Source organism: Lactuca virosa, chromosome 1, assembly GCF_052849685.1.
Source record: "Lactuca virosa cultivar CGN04683 chromosome 1, Lactuca_virosa_CGN04683_v6, whole genome shotgun sequence".
In the NCBI taxonomy this organism is placed as follows: Eukaryota; Viridiplantae; Streptophyta; class Magnoliopsida; order Asterales; family Asteraceae; genus Lactuca; species Lactuca virosa.
Window position 1 is genome coordinate 30,982,661 of NC_136426.1, and position 17,870 is coordinate 31,000,530.

Sequence of the window (17,870 nt, forward strand, 5' to 3'; positions counted from 1 at the left end):
ATGCCCTCTTTCTTCTCAAAGATGGTAAAGTTTGTGATTTTTGGGATTCTAATGGTTGGAGTTTCTCCTGGCGTAGGCCAATTAGAGGTGGGGCTGAATCTCTGCAATTAGGTAATCTTTTGTTTATTTTGTCCTCGATGGTGTTGTCTGCTACCCCAGATAAGTGGTCTTGGGATCTTGATCCCAGTGGGTGTTTCTCGGTTAAGTCGGTCAGGAGGCAGATTGACGAAGCTTCCCTTCCGGTGGAAGGAATTGGTACTAGATGGAATTCTTATGTGCCTTTAAAAGTTAATATATTTTTTTGGCGCCTTTTACTGCAGAGATTACCTCTTAGAACGCTTCTGGTGGAAAGAGGTGTATAGTTGGATTCTATTCTCTGCCCTGTTTGTCAAAATGCTCAAGAGGATGTGGCTCATTTATTCTTTCATTGCGACTTGGCTTGTCAAATTTGGAGTATAGTTGATTTGTGGTTGGATTTGGCGATTCCAGCTTTTGTGGATCAGTATCAATTTATTAATTGGATTGATACTTCGTAGGTGGCTAGTAGGGATCGGCTGGTCCTGGAGGCGGTGTGCTTGACGGTGCTTTGGGTTATATGGTCCTCTGGGAACGCGGTTACTTTTTACCCTTCTAAGTGCAAAAAACAGTTTTTATTTGATTGTATTTTAAATTTATCTTTTCGTTGGTTCACCTATAGGAACAAGAAGGCTTCCAATAATTGGAATACGTGGTTGCGTAATCCATTGTTGCCTTAATTTTGTTTCTTTGCTAGCCTCTAGCTACCTTCGTTTTGAGTTATATATTATGCTGTTGTTCTAAAAAAAATATTTCTGGTGGTGTTGTTATTTACAGATGGAGAAATAGCGACATAGCGATAAACTTGAATAGGAAGAGAAGATATGAAAAAGATAAAGTGGAGGTGGGGTGGGTAATTTTATTTAAGAATCATGCAAAAATAGATGAAACGAAATTTAGGCATAATAGGAAAAATAGACATTTCAAGATCGATGCCATCAATCCAAGATCAAACAAGTCTAAAAGGACTGTATCCGCAAGTTTTTAAAAGTTTGAACGTTAGTCAAAGAAAATGACAAACCCAAAGGACCATTTTTCTATTTCGTCTATTTATTAACGTTTCTCATCAAACCATATTCAGATAGGCCCTTTGCGTACCAAATGTGAAAACAAAAACAAGCAGTCAACGTCAAAGGAATATAAAGAAAAGTGGCAGCTTCAACACGGATCAAAACGCTATCGTTTAGCACGTCTTACCAACATAAGGAAGAAGGTTCGTTAAGTTGCGTAAAAGCAGCCATTGATGAGGAATTAAGAAAGATCACCGAATCCACCGTGTCGGTGGAATTGCTCAATCAAATTATCACCGCCGGAGGGTAAAAGCTGATGGTAATCAAACGTTCTTAGGATTCGTTTAGCTTGAGACGACCAATCGATCGGAATGGGGGAAGGTGGAAGTCTGCCGACGATGGATCTGATGCGATCAGAGCCAATGCAGTTAGCTCGGATCATAATCCCCATGGAATCTGCTCATCGAACCATTTCGTACCTCGGTGACCTGGGGCTTTTCCAGTTTAAAGATGTATGCCACTACACCTCTCATCGTTATACATGATTATAATTACGATGATAACAATTTGTCGATTTTACCTGTTTATCTATCAAATTAATCGGCATTATGATTATTTCAGTTTTCGGAAATCGTTTGGAGCTTAGGAACTCGTTTAGGTTTATATAATTAACCAGTCTGTGTTTTATATCGACTGAAGCGATATGATCTCCTCCTCTCCTTTCTGATGTGGTGTTTAAATCGTTTTAGACTGCTCGCTTTACTTAATAATTACTTTTACGAATACGTTGATGCATGATCCATTATGCTACATGTCTCATTTAATGTATATTCGACATTGTATTGCTACCAGTGTTTATGCATCAAATCCAACCAAAATTATATACATTTCAATTTTTTGAAAATCTTCTCTAGTTAAGATTCGTGCTGGATCTTCCGTTTGATAATTTTCTGTTCTTTATTCTTGTTATGTGGATAGCTCAACACAGGAAAAAGCCCTTTCCAGAGGACATTCGCCACTCAGGTATGTTCATTGTCTGTCACCTCAATTATCAATGACCAGTCATTTTCACTTTACCTGTATGATGTGATTTTCTCTTTTTGGCTCCTGATTGAGATGACTTTTGTTTGTTTCATTCTATAAAATTTCTTTATATAGATTAAAAGGTCTGGGGAGATGGCTCGCAAGCTACGTTTTTTCAAGGATCAGATGATGAAGGCTGGTCTTTTTGCCTCATCATGGCCTTCATATGGCTCAGAGTTTAGTCTAGACGAATTAGAGGTAAGTGAAATCACTAACATCCATTAATACTTATCATGTTATGGCTCCATTTAAGATATATTGGGGTGATTTTTGTAGGTGAAACTTGGAGAACTTGAAGCTGAACTGACAGAAATGAATGCCAACACTGAAAAATTGCAGCGTGCCTATAATGAACTTCTGGAATATAAGCTTGTCTTGCAGAAGGTGATCATACAAATTGATATTATCATCTATCCATTATTATTATTATTATTATTATTATTATCAATGCTTTAAGACTAAAGAATGTTGCTTTCTTTATTTCAGGCTAGTGAGTTTTTCCATCGTGCTCAAAGCAGTGCTACATCTCAACAGAGAGAATATGGAGATCGCCTTGTTGAAGGATCAATGGACAGTCCTCTCTTATTAGAACAAGTACTCATTTTTATTTCATGCTTCATGTTGGTTTCTGTTGCATTATATCTATATTCTATTTCATTGTTTCATAACATCCCATCCCCCTATTTTTCATATTTGTAGGAAATGACTACTGATATTTCAAAGCAAGTTAAGTTGGGATTTGTAAGTGGTCTTGTCCCAAGAGATAAATCAATGGCCTTTGAAAGGATTCTATTTCGTGCAACCAGGGGTAACGTTTTCTTGAAGCAAGATGTTGTTCAAGAACCTGTTTGTGATCCTGTGCAAGGAGAGAAGGTTATCAATAAAATTTATATACATTTTTGTAAACTTAAATCATCTGAATCGATTGCTTCTGAGAGTTAAAACCAGTACTAATACTTTATTTTATAGGTGGAGAAGAATGTTTTTGTGGTCTTTTATTCTGGAGAAAGGGCAAAAAACAAGGTTTTGAAGATATGTGATGCATTTGGAGCAAATCGTTATCCCTTTACAGATGATATAGGAAAACGACAACAAATGATTACAGAGGTATGTGCATATAACTAAGAAGCTTCTTATGATTATATGAAAGTATATATATGTGATAGTTTGTGTTCTGAAAAATGTAAGTTTGAACCTTTAGGTATCTGGAAAACTTTCAGAGCTAAAAACCACCATTGATGTTGGAACTTTACACTGGAGTAGTGTGGTACAGTCTATTGCTAATCAATTTGATCAGTGGAACAATTTGGTAAGTTTCAGTGTTTCACTAGTCTATTCATCTTCATCCGTGTCCTTCTAGAATCTTCTAGAAGTTATCTCTTCTTAACTTGTGTTTTTAACTGATGAAGGTCAAGAAAGAAAAATCCATTTACCACACTTTAAATACTCTCAGTTTTGATGTGACAAAAAAGTGCCTTGTGGCAGAAGGCTGGTGTCCTGTTTTTGCTACAAGTCAGGTATATTGCCTTAATCTCCATCAAGAATCTTTTTCAACTCATGATATTTATAACTTTTAAAGAACATTAAATGATTTGGGGATGCTCATTTTTGCAGATCCAAAATGCTTTACAAAAGGCAACAATTGATAGTAACTCACAGGTTGGAGCTATATTTGAGATTCTGCATGCTAAGGAATCACCACCCACATATTTCCGCACAAATAAATTTACTTCTGCCTTTCAAGAGATAGTAGATGCTTATGGGTAAGTATCCGTGATATATTATATTATTTTTGGTTTTTATTCTTTCATTTAACTCTTATTTAAATTATAAAGTGAATATCCTCAAATCTTTTACACTTTTTAGGGTGGCAAAATATCGAGAAGCAAATCCTGGTCTATACACAATTGTTACATTCCCTTTCCTATTTGCTGTCATGTTTGGAGACTGGGGACATGGAATATGCTTATTTCTCGCGACACTATTTCTTATTATACGGGAAAAGAAATATTCTAGCCAGGTAATTTTAATTTCTTTTAGAAAAAAAAAAAAAAAATACACTCGCGTAGCATTTTCTTTTATTGTATTGTATTTAATAATCTTTTTTTCTCTATGGGTAACTAACAGAAACTAGGAGACATAATGGAAATGGCATTTGGTGGTCGTTATGTCATCATAATGATGTCAATTTTCTCAATTTACACGGGATTTATTTATAATGAGTTTTTCTCTGTGCCATTTGAACTTTTTGGGCGCTCTGCTTATGATTGTCGTGATCCTTCCTGCAAGTATGGAATATGAAATCCTTTTTCTTTTTAAATATATTATTAAACTTTTTGTTTAGCACTTTATTTTTTAAACATTTGAGTTCATTTTAGGGATGCTACTACTATTGGAATGATTAAGGTGCGGGAAACTTACCCGTTTGGTGTGGATCCTATTTGGCATGGAACGCGAAGTGAATTACCGTTTCTTAACTCTCTGAAAATGAAAATGTCGATTTTACTGGGAGTTGCTCAGATGAATCTTGGAATTATTTTGAGCTATTACAATGCAAAGTTTTTCAAAAATGACATAAATATCTGGTAAGATATTTATGATTGAAGCATATCGACACATGTCAGATGTTACACATGACATGATGTAGTGGGACAAAATTGCAATTTTTTGTCCCACCCAAAAAAGGTGGGACAAGGAGTCGCTTCGATCTTGTCTGTGCAAAAGACATAAATGCCCTCCGCATCTTCATCATTGGAAATAGCCCTAAATGTATTGGCTATTCCAATGTAAAAGATGTAAATGCCCTTCTCTTATATATTGAGGTTCTAAACATGGATATGATTTCAGGTACCAATTTGTTCCCCAGATGATATTTTTAAACAGTTTATTCGGCTACCTTTCTTTGCTCATCATTGTGAAATGGTGCACTGGTTCACAAGCTGATTTATATCATATACTGATATACATGTTCCTTAGTCCCATGGATGATTTAGGAGAAAATCAGCTTTTTTGGGGCCAAAAATATCTTCAGGTTTCATTATCTCTTATTTATAGCCTTATTTTTATTTTTAATAAATAAAATCATAATTCATAAATAACGGAATTGTACTGCTAGATACTACTACTTTTGTCTGCACTTGTTGCTGTACCATGGATGTTGATCCCAAAGCCACTTCTATTGAAGAAGCAATATGAGGAAGTAAGTATGCCGAATTTTCTTTTTCTTTTTTTGTTTGCATTAGGATTTATGGCAACTAAATTTTGATGTTGACCTTGTTTACCAGAGACACCAAGGTCAAAGCTATGCACCACTTCACAGCCTTGATGAAAATATTGAATCAGAGATGTATGAATCTCATGGTGGGCATGAGGAATTTGAGTTCAGTGAAGTATTGGTGCATCAATTAATTCATACTATTGAATTTGTTCTTGGTTCAGTGTCTAACACAGCCTCTTATCTTCGTCTCTGGGCTCTAAGGTCACCTACCAAATTCTTTCTCTTTTCCCATAAACTCTTATGTAGAATAAATTACATTTTTGTTTTATGTTGTTACCAGTTTAGCACACTCCGAACTTTCCAGTGTATTTTACGAAAAGGTCCTCCTTCTTGCCTGGGGGTAAGTTATTATTATTATATCAACATATGAGGAGGGCATTCACGTCCTTTTCACAAACAAGGCGGGACAAAATGTTGCAATTTTTGTCTCATTACATTTACAATAAATACACTATTGTTATATCTGTGATGTGATGTGTAATAAAGGAAATAATGATTTGTGAGTGCAGATATAACAGCGTGGTAATACTTATAATTGGCATAATCGTATTTGTTTTTGCAACTGTGGGTGTGCTGCTTGTGATGGAAACTTTAAGTGCTTTCTTGCATGCTTTGAGGCTTCACTGGGTTGAATTCCAGAACAAGTTTTATGAGGGAGACGGCTACAAATTCCACCCCTTTTCATTTGCTTCCGTTGGTGAAGAAGATGATTGATTTGATACACACTTTTTCAAGCCACCTACCCCAAAAGAAACTTACTAAGAGGTGGTTTGCTTCCTATTAGCTTTAGTTATTCTTTAGATTCTTTTGTATGTATTTGCAATTGCAAGCTTTTCTTAAGTTAAAGGTTTTATACCTTTTTTTCTATTTAGAACCACAGAATGAATGTTCACTCCAACATTCGACAATCTTATTCAAGTTGTTGCACTATGGAACTTATAAATTAGGGGTGATTTTCACCCTTAATTTTTTCTTGAATTATTTTACAAGTTTATTAGGACAATAAAAATGTTTGGATATTACTTATTTATCATATACTTTATTACTTGATATTATGTATTCATGCTCAAATAACTCGGATATTTGTTATCTTCTTTTTCTTTTATTCTTTGCATCGTCACTTTTTTTTTTCTAACTAAAATAATAAACGGATGAGAAACAGCCCAATACTTTGGATATCCAAATCCAACCAACAATTAATCCGTCCAAGCCCATTGTCTGGAGAGCTAATCAGTCCTATTTAAATTGATTACTGAAACAGTCTTTGATTTCTTATTCAATTCATCTGATTGATTTTACAAACTCCATCATAAACCAACTATATTGGAATATTTAACCAACATATTGTGATATTAGTTCTTATACAATAATAAATCTTTAAATACTTTTATACACATAAAATATTGGGGTGAACCCAATACATTTTTACATCAAATATCAAAATGCTACGCAAACCTCACAAGTATACCTCATCAATTCTTAACACACATATAGAAAAGCATTTTATGATTATAAATAAAATAAAATTGAATCATATCGATAATCCAAACAACTTTCCTTCAATGTTCAAAGGACTCATGAAGTTGAGATTTTCTCTATCTAAACTAGTTTCTCTCTGTAATCAACTCGTAGGCGAATGAGTAAATGAGGACATATGATCTAATATTTACATATTGAAATTCATGAATTTTGGCCTTCATCTTCAAAACTATATATGTTAACCCTCTAAAAAGATGCCAACATTAGAAAGATTCTTCACCTACTTGAGGGCAAGGTTGTTAAGATCGGACTTTTACCAAAGACCGTTTTGCATTTTGCAAGATCGTGACAGTAAGATCGAAACGATTCATAATATCATACCAAAATAAACTAGTCTTCATATTTATTTGTGCAATACTCGTTATAATTTGCTATTGATTAAGACATCAATATTAGAATTAACTTTAATTTTTTAGGCATTAACCATAATTTTTGTCCTACTGCAAAAATTAAAAAGAAAATTTCAAAAGCTAAAAAGAAAACAAGATAATTGTAATCATATATAACTAAAGCCATACTATCATAAAGAGAATATCACTAGTGTCAGCCTAATTCAAGATAAATGGATGAAATGGTGATGCTCAATGAGACTTTTCATCTTGTACACACAATGCTCAATTTCAAGTTGTATGGATGAAATTTTGACTCTCAAATATAATGAAGACTAAAGATGTAGGATCAGATTAGGTTAAGATCTTAAGATCCTAGTCGGGATCTTAAGATCTCCATATATATATATATATATATATATATATATATATATATATATATATATATATATATATATATATATATATATAAAAGTTCAATAGAGAACCATTATTAATTAAGAAACCAAGGAACCAATCCAAAGCGTCGAAATTTAAAGCGATCAACGACAAAAGGAAGGGCTTTAGACTTTTACAATGGACGCACATGCACCGAATTATAACAAAACCCATTTTTTTTTCGTTCAAAACTTTTTTTAGGCCGTGTTTTTTATTAAAAAAACCGAGTATACCGTTGTTCACGATTTTCCGTCCTCTTTCCAAAGAGATCCATGATGATATATAAAAAATGATTTTTTTTTTCGAAAAAAATCCACTTCATTTCTTTGTTGAAAAGTTAAGATCTATTTTTTTATAGAAAAAAATTAATAAATATATCAAAATTCATGTTTTTTTGTACTTTTTAAACATAGATTCATATTCATGTAAAAAAACGATATTTCAGTTCAGATTCACATTGTGAACCTGTTCAGATTCATATTCTGAACCTGTTCAGATTTACATTGTGAACCTCTCAGATGTGAGTTTTTTTGGTAAGAAGGTGAATTTTTTGGTATAATCCGGTGTGTCTGCGTCCAATGTACAAGTATACATCTATTTCCTTGACCGTTGATCATTATGATTTCCGACGCTCACGATTGGTTCATTGTTAATTATGGTTCTCTATTGAACCTCACCCTATATATATATATATATATATATATATATATATATATATATATATATATATGATCAAGATCGTTTTTTCGCTTGTAGCCTTGTACTTAAGATCGAATCTTAGCAACCATGCTTGAGGGTGTTGGGTAAATATATGGACATTCATGGAACCTCTTCGGAACATTCTAGAAACATCACCACATTGTACAAACAAACAAAAGTGCTATGGTCTATGAATAATAATTTTAGTTTAAGCAACGCTCCAAGTCTTTCAATTTTCTTTATATGACTACATTCTTTATATGACGTAAAAAGTGGTACATCAAATCACTAGTAATTAACAATAAACATCTTAAAATTGTCAAATTTCACCATTTTCTAAAGTTAAGCATAACAAAAAATCAACACTTTTGTCTTTTAGAATTTTATCGTTCTTTCATCCATGAAACTAGTCTTGTTTTTAATATTTAATATATTAATAATTAATAAAAAATTGTATATAATATATGCGGTGCGGTGCAGTTTTTTTTGCTGTTTAAAAACTAATAAACGCACCGCACCACAAATTTGCGGTTTTTGAAAAACAGAAAACCTCACAATCGGTTTTTATTGTGGTTGCGGTTTATCGGTTGCGGTTTATGCGATTTTTACGGTTAATTTTAGTTGCGGTGCGGTTTTTGCTCACCCATAATTACAGTGGATCAATATTCATTTGTATTTATAAAAAAGATTTATTATGATTTATATTTTATAGTCGTAAGTTGTAACACTTTCTTCGGGGACAGAAGGCTTCCCAAAGTCCGTGCCGACATTACCGGGGTTCGTACTTTGTAGATATCCTTCAAGACTCAGAGTTCAGGGAGATATCAAATACAGGCAGACTTCAAGACTCTAGAGAGAGAAACCTTGACTCACGAACAAGAGCGAAAGAAAATACTATCTAAATCAATGGAGGACGATCAGAACACCAACCTGGAAACTGCACGAGCAGACCGATCGGTGTGGCTGATGAAGTGCCCGCTCGTTGTGGCTAAATCATGGCAAGCTATTCCGCCCGATTCTCAACAAAACCTCTCTAAGGTCGTCGTTTCTCTCGATCCTCTCCATCCCGAAGATCCGTCTTCGCTTCAGGTATGTATTAAGTTTATCAATATTTAGTTGCCGTTTTGCTTTGATCGGTCCTCGAGATTGATTATTAGTTTCTCGGTTTATGCTTTGTTGTAATCCGTTCGGAATTAGATGTTTAATTAGTGATGTAATGGGTTTTGGCTTGTTCAATTTGTGTTACATTGTACTGGTATGTGCATGATTTACGGTTGTACCATTGAAACCCTAGTTTTGTGTATTGCTTTCGTTTTTGGTAACTGTGCTTTGAAAGCTTGGTGCATCTGGCCTCAAGAATCGAATTGACCAAATTGATTTTCCCATTACAAGAAGATTCTTTATTACTTATAAGACGTTTATTATGCACCCCTCATTCAATGGCACTAAGGTACTTCAGTCTCAGTTTGGTTTCTCAAGCAATCAAGTAGATTCTTAATTGTATGATCATGGTAACTGGTAGCAAAAAGGGTTAGAAAGATTGAGGGCATTATTTGTAGAAAGTGTTGGCTGTTTTTATGAACAATTTTTTGACCTTTGTGGTTTATTGAAAGCTTATGACTTAATCTTTTATATGTTTCGTTTCCACAATCAGTTCTCAATGGAGATGGCTGGTGGTGAGATTGCAAATGTGCCGAAGAGCTATTCTTTAAATATGTTCAAGGATTTTGTTCCTATGTGCATTTTTTCTGAAGCAAACCAAGGTAAGAAAAGCTTCTTAATTCTTTTTCCCTATTTGAATTAGATTCTCAATTCTTCCAATTTGATCTGGATTCTTAATTATAGAAGTAATGCATCTGTGATTGTGTTTCAGGAAAGGTTGCTATGGAAGGGAAAGTTGAGCATAAGTTTGACATGAAACCCCATAACAAGAACATGGAGGAATACAGAAAGATGTGTCGTGAAAGAACAAATAAGTCTATGGTTAAGAATAGACAGATACAGGTTTGTATAGAATTATAGATCCTATTCCTATCTTTTTATTTTAATCCATCTTTGAAATTCAGATGGAACATGATGTCTCTTTTGTTTGCTGAATAGGTGATTGATAATGACCGAGGTATGCATATGAGGCCTATGCCTGGAATGATTGGCTTGATTTCTACTAATTCTAAGGTAACATATCCCCAATGTTCTTTCATTTATTTGTGTATTTCTTGCATTTAACCCTTAAATCATCTGACAATCAGGAAAAGAAGAAGGCTTCTGCTCCAGTGAAGGGGCCGGAAGTTAAGAGAACAAGGAGGGATCGTGGAGAACTTGAAGATATCATGTTTAAGCTTTTTGAAAGACAGCCTAATTGGGCTTTAAAACAGTTGGTCATAGAGACGGACCAGCCAGCTGTATGTACATTACTTTTTCACTTTGTTTTTATTATTTATTTAAAAAAAATTAATATGGGTTTTTGTTTAATTTTGAATGCAGCAATTCTTGAAAGAGATATTGAACGATTTGTGTGTGTACAATAAACGTGGAACCAATCAAGGAACTTATGAGCTGAAGCCAGAGTATAAGAAATCAATAGAGGATGCAGATGCTGAATAAACTCATAAATAAACCAATGGATCCAAACAGACTTTTTCTTTGTTCTAACTGAAACCAAACTTGTAACAAGTCTTATATCGTGCGAGAAATGAAAGAGACATGCTTTTGCAAATATGATCTTTAATTGTTTGTGCAATCCTGGTTTTGGTATCTTTCGGTTGTCGAACATAAAGCTCTCATTTATGGAAACCGAACCATTAATTGAATGTCTGGGCTTTACTCGATTGTTTGCATGCACAACTAGTTTTATGAAGACATCTTTTGATTTGGAAGTTACAAATGGGAAGTCAAGTGCCTCGGGCCAGGTTGTACAGTGTTTGATAACATGTATCCTACTTAGAATAGTGATGCTTCTTGTAAGATATATGTGGAGTTCATGATTGTTTCTTTAAAATAGCCCTTATGTAATATATTGCTACTTATAGGACTGAGGCGTACCTATATATATATATATATATATATATATATATATATATATATATATATATATATATATGATACACCAACACTTCTCTGTAGATAAGAGGCTTAGTGAAAATAAACTATAAACTGGAAAGTGTCAAGCCATGGGGGTGCTGACTTTGATACGATGTAAAACATATATGGAGTTCTTAGTGTTAGTATATCATATACATCGATGCGACACAATCTTTTGTCTATATATTGGAAGCTTATATTTTTCCATAATGGCTCTTTTGGATAGTAAAGTAAGTGCTAGTATATACGGTATACTATATCGGTGCGATGCGGTCATTTATGTTTATATATGTTGAAGTCTCTCATCTTTCTATTAGGGCTCTTTTGGAGAGTAAACTGAGTGCATTGCTTAGTGTATCTTATATCACATGATCTTTTATGATCTCTTTTGTCTTTATATATGTTGGAGTCACTTATGTCTCTTTATATATGTTGGAGTCCCTATTTTTTCCATAAGAGATCTTTTGGAGAGACAATTTTGGACTCATAAATTTTACATAGTAGAAAAGTCGATGTCTCCACCCTCATGCCTTAACACATTCTGAATTATTCTCATCGACCCTCCGTCTAGGAGTGTTAGTGTATATTATATCGTTGCGGCATAGTCCTTTATGTTTATATATGTTGGAGTCTCCTTTCTATAATGGCTCTTTTGGAGAGTAAACCAAAGACATCTTATGTATATCTAACATTGTATAAGCGCCGACGTTTGCACAATATGAGCTTTTAGTTTAATATTTTTATTCAGTGGACGTGGTTATTTGCAAGAACTTATTGAATCCATCGTTTGGGCTCATAATAAATTAAAAGTTGCTCCTGCTACCTGACGATGGCTTAACATATCTTTGTTTGATCTCATCTAGCATCCCTATTTGATGGGGAATGTTAGTATATCACAACATTGGTGCGACAAGTTACCTTATGTCTTAATCTATATATGTTGGAGTCTCCACAAAAGACACTTTTAAAGAAACAATCTTGGATTCCATATATATATATATATATATATATATATATATATATATATATATATATATATATATATATATATATATATATATATATATATATATATATATATATATATACTAGTCGTCTACCTGCGCTAAGCGACGGGTACAAAAATAAATAATTTCTAATTCATTCTAACATATTTGAAAAAAAGTATACATTGAGAGGGGGGGGGGGGGGTTGATTTTAGTCATATCGACTCTTTTGGAAATCATTCTTGAGGGGGCGTTTATATTTTATGGATTTTTTTTGTAGGATTTAGAATTTGTTAAAGAAATTCGAATTCAAGGGATTTCAAATTAAATAAATATGAAATTCGATATGTGTTTGGTTGGTAATGTATGAATTTTAGTTTAATAGGTTTTTAGTTTATTCAGTTTGATATAATTGGTTTTTTAAATATAAAATTACAGATAACCAAACCAAATTAGGTTCGGTAAAATCTGTTTTGAGTAATTAAGATTTCATTGTTCAGTTCGGTGTACCAAGTAAACCATATAGTATATCATTTCTGTGTATAAAAATATATTATATGAATTTCACATATTTTTTTACTCTTTTTATAAAAATATATGATATCAATTTCACAAACCAGCTTTTATATATTTTCATAATAAAAATCCACAATCTAAAGATCATAGACATTTTCACTTAAGACACATAGCCAAGAACATTGTTTTTCGGTCCTTATTATAATGCTAGTTTGTGAAAAAAAAAATATAAGAGGTGAAAAATTGATAATACAAACAACAATTATATTATCACTTGAATCCTCTTTTGATTTCATTTAATAAGGCGACCAGTCTCACCATTTCCGCCCAATAATGCCTCATACAAAATGTTTTCCCACTGCAATCTTTTGACCATGATTTTCTTTTCCAAAGACAATTCCCTTTTTCAACTGCAAGCGGGGAGTGTGGAGCCAAACACTATTGAATAATTTGAATTTTCGATCAAGTCATGTGAAAATTGAAAACAAATAAATCTATAAATGTATAATATATGCAAGTGGTTGTTCATAATTCAACCATTATTAAATAATTTGAGTTTTATTTATTTAAAAAAGAAATAAATACATATAATTGAGTTCACCTCAAACTAAATGAAAATGAAAATTAAACTCTTGGATTTTTTTGAGTTTCATATAAATTTAATGGATGTAATTAAGCTTGATATATATCACATTTTTAAGGACCGTCCCAAGTATTCGGCAATCACAAAGCCTCCTTTTCTTCAAACAACACACATTTTCTTTATTATTACAACACAATCTATCACAACTAATCAATCCACCACAAGTGAATTTATTAACCCCCAAGCCTCTTTTTTCAAGCTATAAGCGTTGATCATAGTTGCCTAAAAATCCATTAGGAAACTGCAGTGCCACTATTTTACTAACCCATCTAGAAGCAATTGAGGGGCATATCGGTCATTTCACCTATCAGAATAGCTACATAAAAGAGTAGACATCAAAGGGCAATTTTGATATTATGTCCAGTTTACAATTATGAAATCACGAATTAATTTCACAAACAAAGCATATAAACTGGGAATATGTCAGAAACATAATGCCATTCAAGAAATGTATAACAGCAAAATACAACCACTTTTGACATTTCCGGGTTTATATTTATGGTGTAAACAAAGCATATAATAGAAGTAATGTATTTTTGCACATCTCAAAGACTTTACATTATCAATAAACATAATCCAAAATAGGTATGAAAAAACCTAAAAAGGAGAATAAAAGGCTATAAAATGGAAAATCATAATTACCAGAAGTCTATTCTTTTGGTATCTTCTCCATCATTTGAATTAATTTGAGTAAGGCAGAAGTTGGTCCAATTTTTAATTGTCAAAACAATGGCCAACATTATTACACACATAAATAAGGAAGTTCCAATATTCACATTATGACCTAAAGTAAAGAAATAAAATACAATTATTGTACTGGTGTTCCCCAACTACAACCAATTATTGCAGTCTGTGAATATGAATAACGATGCAAATCTAATTCAGTATAGTTATCAAGCATCGAGTAGAAGAACAATAGCAGCCAAAAATAGGTACCTAAGTGAAAAATGGAACCACACATTGCAATTCACCATGTGAGATCAACCCAAGCAAAGGAGAATGAAAACAATACCTAACTGAAAATTAAGTATGTTGCTATTAATGGTAAAAGATTTAAGCAACATTTTCATTATCAGTAGAAGTGTAAGAACATCAGTAGATAGACCTCAAAGTGACCTAAGTAAAATGGTCACTTATCTTTGGTTAGTCCTGAGGCACGCCTCAAAACTCACGACACCTCTTCATGTTTTCCAATATTGAGCATTATAGTTTCATTTCTTCCGATTGGTCTTGTACCAGACCAAACTTCTCATTAACCTGCAAATCATAGTTAATATGTTACGCTAAATGGGCAGGAACCTAACAGGGAAACCGAGAACAGTGTGATCGAGCAAGGACTTAGCAAACTGCAAATATTCTTGTTAAACATGGATCCATATAAAGTTTTGTGATTAAACTATACATCTTTGAATACAAACTTGTTTTTATCCATATGGTTATGGAAGATCGCTACATATTTCCCAAGTATGGATAGCTGAAAACCAACATCCCTAGAAATATAATACAAACAGTGAAGCACTTAACAAATACATTGACTATTTATTGATCAGATCGACCACCAACTGAGGTGGAAGAAATGATTTCATTATATAAGCACAAGAAGCGATTTCAACTTTAAAACAAATTAAGAGTATCAAGATTTTGAAATAAACCACAAGCACATTAGATAGTAGGTTCAAGCAAACATGTGTGAGCACAGACAATGAATGCAACAGACCGGATGGTGAACCCTTGAATACAGTTAATCACACAAATAATTTGAAAAAAAAAAATAAACTAAAACTCATAACTCATGTGTGAATGAAGATCAACAAAGCACACTAACCACTAATCCATATCTAAATAGCGCCGATTCTGGAGAAATTAGACATTCAAAACACATTGATTCATGATTCTCAAACTTTACCTGATAACCATCACCTACAAGATGTCAAACGGGGAAAAAACTAAAAATCATTGAAAAGAGAAGAGGAAAAATCAAAAGGAAAACTAAACATCCATGATTGTATAACTTACTGATGTAGAAAGCTCCAAACATTTCTTCTCAAAACTTAGTCATGTAATGCCTTTCTTCTTAATACCTGGTCATAACGTTTTCTTTTATTGCAAGTACAGGGAAATCATATAAAATCAACCGAACACCAAAAGAAAGTGAAAATCAAAGGGAAATCAAAATCAATAAAAAAATTGATGGAGAAAAATGCGATGATACTTACAAATAAAACCTGGATGTGCTATACGGATCATAAATAGAGTAAAAAAACATCAAATGTGAACCTGAAAGTTGTAAAGAGTTCATAAAATATGAAACAAAAAGAAAAAACACATGAATGTTCTTGTAACCACCAACACACGAAGTTATTTACCCTAAGTAATTAACATCGAAGTAGAAGTAGTGGTGACGTCAGCTAGGTGTAGCGTAGCAGATATGGTTGCGTGATTGTTGTGGCTGTCGATGTAGGGTAGAGGTGAGATAGGAGAGCGTAATATGCTTCAAATCTTGAGTGGAAATGGGGGAATGAGGAGGGTTATATAAATGGGGGAAGAAGATTAATAATCATTAGGCGGAAGAAAGGTAACATAGTTGAGGAGGTTGCTAAATGGATAGGGAACAGGGACTGGTTCAATGTATCCCGCGTTCTTATCTTGACTTTTTCAGCCATTGACCGGTAATATTTTTTATGCATAACTGTTGCTTTAAGGTTGTACCTCTTAAAATTCAGGCTTATTAAGATATATATATATATATATATATATATATATATATATATATATATATATATATATATATATATATATATATATACAAAAGTTGACACAATCTATCTCACTTAAAAAATAGAGATGTATATATGTTGGACCAATATGTGCTAGTTGGGTTTTTGCCTCAAGTGGCCATACCAGGCCGCTCATTGGCATATGTCTGGGTTTGGGCTTAGGGGTTAGTTCTAGATCAAGGTAGTCTCGATTTATTAGAGCTCAACCTTTAGATTGAAAACTAAACTAAATGTATGCATTTGGAACCGGTTTGATTTTGGTGTCTGGTAAATAGATTCTAGGACCACGATGGACCGAACCAAAGTACTTTGTTGTTTTTTTCTTGAAAGTCACAGTACAATGCTGTTTTTTGATCGAAAGTCAAAGTATATTGTTGTTTTCATTAAAAAAACATTGTAAAATGTTATTTTTTGAAAGAGATAATCGGTAGTAGGCAGGGGAACTTGACAAACCTTGAATGATCTCTAGTTCAAGTATTATATATTCGATGTACTCCATCTTCTCACGGGGACACTCAAGTGTTACAAGATGTGTATTCATTTCACTCTATCTATGTGATCTTTTAGGCACATGCATAAGTCGACCGATTACGGTATAAGTTTTCTTGTCTTAACTGCCACTAATAAAATAAACCAATTCCATAATTACCTAAGTAAATCACAGACCATTGCTGCCAAAATCGGATACTTAGGCTCCTTATCTTTCCACCACGCCAACAAATCTAGATTTGTAAATTCCACAAAACATACTTGAAGTAGTTTGTACCCATTTAGATTTTTCATTTTAGAGATCATTATAAAATTCGATAGTTTCGGTTAGAGGTGAACATTGGGTCTGAGCTTTCGGGTTAGACCAGGTCAAACATCACCGGCTTTGAACAGTGATAGATCAGGCTATACCCAGCCTCCGGGCCAAAACTCCGAAGTCAAGCCCAGTCCTATACCAGGCTATTTTCGGGCCTTGCCTGCGCTTTAACCGGACTGGACTTAGCTAGCTGTTCAGCTCGAGCAGTCTATCCATTTTCATTCAGAAATAAATTACAAAAACCCACACATTTATCAGGAGAAACACAGCTGATAACATAGAACATAGACTTGAATGCTTGGAAACCCGCAATGCATAATCAATTTTGTTGGTATGACAATGATCAAAACAGTCTTGAAGGGAACTTCTATTAATAGATTAAATGAAAGAACATACAGTGTAAAATGTTGTCAGCAATAACTAGGAACAACATCATGCACGGGTTGTTTCTTGTTGCTTTGAAATGATTATATCCAATATTGCAAAGTTACAAACATGAAACCATTATAATAAGAACCCTCCTATTACTTGAAAAACATGAAACCTGGCATTCTCTCACTTGAAATGAAAGTAGAATGCTATAAAAAACAAACCATAAGTAGGATGCTATAA

General features: G+C 33.4%; 2 protein-coding genes and 1 long non-coding RNA gene across 4 annotated transcripts; 2 read left to right on the top strand and 1 right to left on the bottom strand.

Moving 5' to 3' along the window:
• Window positions 1-1,195: 1,195 nt before the first annotated feature.
• On the top strand, window positions 1,196-6,478 carry LOC145163527 (V-type proton ATPase subunit a3-like). Its single transcript, XM_079082380.1, has 18 exons — window positions 1,196-1,597; window positions 2,064-2,108; window positions 2,244-2,366; window positions 2,445-2,552; window positions 2,655-2,762; window positions 2,868-3,041; window positions 3,138-3,275; window positions 3,370-3,477; window positions 3,578-3,685; window positions 3,783-3,931; window positions 4,035-4,188; window positions 4,296-4,456; window positions 4,547-4,753; window positions 5,016-5,199; window positions 5,284-5,367; window positions 5,453-5,646; window positions 5,726-5,785; window positions 5,955-6,478. The coding sequence occupies exons 1-18, from the start codon at window positions 1,457-1,459 to the stop codon at window positions 6,157-6,159; spliced, it is 2,451 nt and encodes an 816-aa protein (XP_078938506.1). The 5' UTR covers window positions 1,196-1,456; the 3' UTR covers window positions 6,160-6,478.
• Window positions 6,479-9,174: 2,696 nt separating this feature from the next.
• On the top strand, window positions 9,175-11,260 carry LOC145163579 (transcription initiation factor IIF subunit beta-like). The gene is made up of 6 exons (XM_079082420.1): window positions 9,175-9,539; window positions 10,105-10,213; window positions 10,324-10,454; window positions 10,551-10,625; window positions 10,700-10,852; window positions 10,935-11,260. The coding sequence occupies exons 1-6, from the start codon at window positions 9,357-9,359 to the stop codon at window positions 11,052-11,054; spliced, it is 771 nt and encodes a 256-aa protein (XP_078938546.1). The 5' UTR covers window positions 9,175-9,356; the 3' UTR covers window positions 11,055-11,260.
• A 2,415-nt stretch (window positions 11,261-13,675) lies between these two features.
• LOC145104260 (uncharacterized) lies at window positions 13,676-16,226 on the bottom strand. Of its 2 annotated transcripts, XR_013707047.1 has the most exons (6): window positions 16,043-16,226; window positions 15,893-15,953; window positions 15,693-15,757; window positions 15,502-15,596; window positions 14,613-14,933; window positions 13,676-13,992 (listed from the first exon to the last, which is right to left on the bottom strand). It is a non-coding gene; the product is annotated as an uncharacterized LOC145104260 (long non-coding RNA). The 2 variants fall into 2 exon arrangements; XR_013707045.1 differs by having other exon boundaries at window positions 13,676-14,933.
• Window positions 16,227-17,870: the final 1,644 nt, after the last annotated feature.